At 49.1% G+C, this 5,574-nt stretch overlaps 1 protein-coding gene across 1 annotated transcript; it reads left to right on the top strand.

Annotated features, from left to right (window-relative positions):
• Positions 1-1,280: 1,280 nt before the first annotated feature.
• LOC119769643 lies at positions 1,281-2,348 on the top strand. Its single transcript, XM_038262890.1, has one exon. The coding sequence runs from the start codon at positions 1,281-1,283 to the stop codon at positions 2,346-2,348; it is 1,068 nt and encodes a 355-aa protein (XP_038118818.1).
• The last annotated feature ends 3,226 nt before the right edge of the window (positions 2,349-5,574 follow it).

Genomic DNA, 5,574 nt, shown 5'->3' with positions numbered 1-5,574 from the left:
TGTAGATAGGCCATTATGAATTGATCTCAGTTGAAAGGTTCTCCAAATCTCTGAATTGCAAATGTAACATCCTGGAGCAGAACAGTTAAATTCTAATAAAAACACTATTGTTGCTGAGGGTGTGAACCGGTTTATGTCGGACCTCTTTTAGTCAAACTCGAGATGATTCTTGGAGTAAGCTTAAAGCTGAAAATGTTGTTTATTAGTACATAGTTCAAAGGTTTGATAGCAGAGACTTACAATTTATAGTCCTTAAACCAACTTTGGTTCACCGTACAGCTATTTAGTCATAAGAGGGGCACGGAGCCTAATTTGTGCGCATAAGGTTAGTAAGTTTCATTTAAATGCAGATTTTGCTTACTTACAATCTAAACCTAGCAGATTTAGTTGAGCACAGATGATTTTTCACCCAACTTATCTATATGACCGCAAATGTTAGGTAAGCGAATTAATAAAGATCAAAAGAGTCCCAAAAGTATCTATCGTTGTTCAGCGAATGACTGTCTGCTTTCCACGAATTGACGTTCTTCTCTCCTTCTTATATGTCAACTCCGTTGACACGCCCGAGGTTGAGGGAGAGATCAACGAATGATCTAGATCACCGGGGGGTTTGCTCGCCTGGTCATCTGCTTCAGCAACAATCCCCGACCCGTATTGCTGGTCACCTGATCCAGCTATACTTCTACTCTGCACCTCGAGCAACCCCAGTCGAATGACCGGATATGTCAGTACTCCGCTAGATATCTGTGACCGCGCGCCAGGATTTGCTTCGTCCACCGGTTCTCCTGCCCAGCAGCATTGGATGCTTCCAGTGATGATTGTTGTTCCATCTCCGACACATTCGATCAACTGGAACAGATGTCTTTCGGTCCAACTTGTACTTTGATCGGCGAGCATGAGCTGAGCATGTTTATAGTTTGATATCAGCGACATACAAGAATCTTCCAGCTCTCGATCAACTTTCGTGTGTCCTATTATGGGAGGTTGAGAAATGACATCCCCGACCCGTCGAGGAAATGCATCCGAATTCGCCGGCAGATACCAGACCTTATTAGATGGGTTGACAATCAATGCTGTCTCTGTGACTGCCGGTTGCGGTGCAGTAACAAGCAGGTTTTTCGCCGAGATTTGCGGCGTCGATGGTACCGCTTTGCCAGCCAGATTCGGTGCAGGTGCAGGCGGGATCAGGTTACAAACCGCGAGCTGTTGCATCGCTGCTGTGACGGCAGAATTCGATGCAGGAGCAGGCGGAATCAAATGGCTCGCCAAGAACTTGGCCGATGAGGCTACCGCTGTGCCATCCGAAATTGGTGCAGGAGCAGGCGCGACCAGGATACCATCCGAAAACTGCGGCGTCGCCGCTGTGCCAGCCAGATCCGATGCAGGAGCAGGCAGAATCAAATCGCTCGCCAAGAACTTGGCCGATGAGGCTACCGCTGTGCCATCCGGAATTGGTGCAGGAGCAGGCGCGACCAGGATACCATCCGAAAACTGCGGCGTCGCCGCTGTGCCAGCCAGATCCGATGCAGGAGCAGGCAGAATCAAATCGCTTGCCAAGAACTTGGCCGATGAGGCTACCGCTGTGCCATCCGGAATTGGTGCAGGAGCAGGCGCGACCAGGATACCATCCGAAAACTGCGGCGTCGCCGCTGTGCCAGCCAGATCCGATGCAGGAGCAGGCAGAATCAAATCGCTTGCCAAGAACTTGGCCGATGAGGCTACCGCTGTGCCATCCGGAATTGGTGCAGGAGCAGGCGCGACCAGGATACCATCCGAAAACTGCGGCTTCGCCGCTGTGCCAGCCAGATCCGGTGCAGGAGGAGGTGGAATCAAATTGTTCACCAAGAACTTGGCCGATGAGGCTACCGCTGTGCCATCCGGAATTGGTGCAGGAGCAGGCGCGACCAGGATACCATCCGAAAACTGCGGCGTCGCCGCTGTGCCAGCCAGATCCGATGCAGGAGCAGGCAGAATCAAATCGCTCGCCAAGAACTTGGCCGATGAGGCTACCGCTGTGCCATCCGGAATTGGTGCAGGAGCAGGCGCGACCAAGATACCATCCGAAAACTGCGGCGTCGCCGCTGTGCCAGCCAGATCCGGTGCAGGAGCAGGCAGAATCAAATCGCTTGCCAAGAACTTGGCCGATGAGGCTACCGCTGTGCCACCCGGAATTGGTGCAGGAGCAGGCGCGACCAGGATACCATCCAAAAACTGCGGCGTCGCCGCTGTGCCAGCCAGATCCGGTGCAGGAGGAGGTGAAATCAAATTGTTCACCAAGAACTTGGCCGATGATGCTGCCGCTGTGCCAGTTGAGATCGACGCAGGAGCAGGCAGGATCAGATTTGTAGCCGAGAACTGGGTCGTTGAGGCTGTTACTGTGCCAGTCGGGATTGAAGCCGGAGCGGACAGGTTCAGATCGGTCGCTGACAACTTGGACGATGAGATTGTTGCTATGCCAGCGAGAATCGGTGCAGGAGCAGGCGCGATCGAGCTACAAGCCGCAAGCTGCGACGTCGCTGCTGTGCCAGCTGGATCCAGTGCAGGAGCGGACAGAATCACACTGATTGCCGAAACCTTGGCCGATGAGGCGGCCGTTGTGCCAGTTGATATCGACGCAAGAGCAGGCAGGAACAAATTGGTCTCCGAGAACTGGGCCGATGAGTTTGCCGCTGTGTCAGCCAGAATCGGTGCAGGAGCAGGTGCGATTAGGCTACAAGCCGCGAGCTGCGGCTTCGCTGCTGTGCCAGCCGGATTCAGTGCAGGAGCGGGCGGGGGTGGGTGAAATTCTAAGGCTGGATAAAGGGCTGCAATGCTTGTCGTGCTTGTGAACGACGATTCCACCGCAGTAATCGGAATCGAAGCTGGTGTCGACCTGAGCGTGGTACCGATGTTTGACGTGGTAGTAGTGCCGGGAATTCCTCCCACTACACCTTCCTCCAGAGTCAGGGTTTCCAACCTTGGTCCGACTGAGCTAGGATTGCTCCGAGAACTGAAGCTTGTTCTCCGTTCACGAGCGATTTTGGTTTGCAAAAAGACATATTTGTGCTCGATGAATTCTTTTTCCAGCCGTTGTTTTTCGTCCAGAACTCGATATTCCCGTTCTCTTTCCTCCTTAATCGCCCTTTCATGAAGACGCTTTTCCAGATTATTCCTTTCAATCAGCAAGCGTTCTTGGATCTATTTTTCTTCCTCCAGGCGTCGGAGTAGCAACGCTGTCTCTGCTGAAGATGTTGCTCTAGCAAAACTCGAACTCGACGATTTGTTTTCGTCCAGGGCGGGAATTCTAACCTCACCTTTCCTTCGTAGGTCAGACATCGCATGTATAAATTCTTTAAGTTTGTTGCTGAGGGTGTGAACCGGTTTATGTCGGACCTCTTTTAGTCAAACTCGAGATGATTCTTGGAGTAAGCTTAAAGCTGAAAATGTTGTTTATTAGTACATAGTTCAAAGGTTTGATAGCAGAGACTTACAATTTATAGTCCTTAAACCAACTTTGGTTCACCGTACAGCTATTTAGTCATAAGAGGGGCACGGAGCCTAATTTGTGCGCATAAGGTTAGTAAGTTTCATTTAAATGCAGATTTTGCTTACTTACAATCTAAACCTAGCAGATTTAGTTGAGCACAGATGATTTTTCACCCAACTTATCTATATGACCGCAAATGTTAGGTAAGCGAATTAATAAAGATCAAAAGAGTCCCAAAAGTATCTATCGTTGTTCAGCGAATGACTGTCTGCTTTCCACGAATTGACGTTCTTCTCTCCTTCTTATATGTCAACTCCGTTGACACGCCCGAGGTTGAGGGAGAGATCAACGAATGATCTAGATCACCGGGGGGTTTGCTCGCCTGGTCATCTGCTTCAGCAACAACTATTGAATTGAATATTGGACGATGTTGGAGCTAGTTTGGTCCCGGAAAGTGATCTAGTTTTCTTGGAGCGATGTATACGTTCCTGGCAGAGCGTTCCATTTCAAGGCCTGCACATCTAGGCTTTCGGACGCAGGAATTTGGCTTCATTGACATCATTCATTCAATCAACGCTATGAAAAAATATAAAGTTAGGTTAGGGTAAGACCACAGACAAACAGACGGGACACTCTAGTGCGGAACCATCGTCCTTCAATAACCGAGCCAAAAACGGTTATTTCAAATGCATTTTAGCTTCGGCATCCACTCACCCGGTGCTGATGGCGCTGCTGTCGTGACAGCTCGTACGTCTTTCCTCAGTGTGTGTGATGTGTTTTTGTTGTTGTAAATTTGAGCGTGAGCACGTGGCAGCAAATGAAGTCAAAACAGATATGATGGAATTCAGTAATTTTAACGGTGGCCCACAATCTTTGCTTTGCGGGACAAGATTGGGGCAGTCTCGGTCAGGGTCAGATGAGCGGCTGACTAGTGAGGACATACCTTTTTCCGCTTTTGCCCAACTATTAACCCTGTAGGCCTACCGATGTCGAGGCTGCTGTTGAGGCGCCCGCTACTGCGGAGGAAGACGGATCCTGTGGTGGAGTCATCTCCTTCGGAGCAACCTGCTTATCCTTCGTGGACTGCTGCTCAGATTGCTGCTGCTGGTCGTCTGGCCTCGTTTGGCCTTTTGGCGATGTTGCGACCACAATCTTCTTTCACAGTTCAGTTTCTGTTGAACTGTTTCGAAGTAAATTTTTCGGCAAAGTTTTTTGGAAACTTTGCGACTTTTCTCGCCTCATTTGCCGCTTTTTGATATTTGTTTGGCGCAACTTAACTGCGCCGTGGACGCGCTCCATGCGGATGTTTCCAAACGCCCATCGTGGGGATCAATTCCGGTAGATTTGAATTGGATTTTTCTATTTCGGCGGCCACTACTGGTATTTTCGTGACCTCTTGTTGAAGATGGTATCAGGTGTAATGGTTCGAGGTTTCAGTGGAGAAGGAATATTGGAAAGAACGGAGAGGACCAGTGGTTTGGTATCTGTCGTTGCGGTTCTGGTGCGTCGTTGCTGGTGCTGCCGCATGATTTGGCTCATGAGGTTCTGCCATTGAAAACGGAACCGACCCACCGTCATCTTCGGCCGTCGGTGTTAATTTTTATTTCCATTCCATCGAGTACTGACGATCAGCAACAATAAAATTATTTCAATCAGCTGTTGATGTTTACAATCGTTAGGGCTTGATTGTCTCACGCATACATTGACATGACACATGACAGTAATGGGTATGTATTGGTATGTTTGGGCTGCGCTTCGGCATCAGCTCACCAGGCAGCGCTGGCGTCGTCGTAATATGGTGGTTTGATGAAGGACGATGGATTTCAAAAAAAATGTATGGAGAGTCACGTCTGTTTGTCTGTGGTAAGACTGTGAATATAAAGTATAATTTTCTTACCAACATCCGCCGACTCTTGACCAACTAACAATTCCTTGGATACGGCATCGATTCCAGTGCAACAGGTCCGCTATCTGGAAAGTTGACTTGTTTAATAAAAGCAAATCATGTAATATTTTTTAGAAAAATTACCCACCATCTTTGCTAGTTAGCAAAGAGCAGTTGCTGGTTGCTCTGACTGCTGAAAAAATGCCAACACTTTTTACCCAGA

The sequence above is a fragment of the Culex quinquefasciatus genome, chromosome 1 (assembly GCF_015732765.1).
Source record: "Culex quinquefasciatus strain JHB chromosome 1, VPISU_Cqui_1.0_pri_paternal, whole genome shotgun sequence".
NCBI lineage: Eukaryota > Metazoa > Arthropoda > Insecta > Diptera > Culicidae > Culex > Culex quinquefasciatus.
The sequence above is the reverse complement of the archived record's forward strand: the minus strand, read 5'-3'. Positions and strand labels throughout refer to the sequence as shown.

Coding starts and splice junctions, on each gene's coding strand:
- LOC119769643 (XM_038262890.1), top strand. CDS start 1,281: ATGAGGCTACCGCTGTGCCATCCGAAATTGGTGCAGGAGCAGGCGCGA.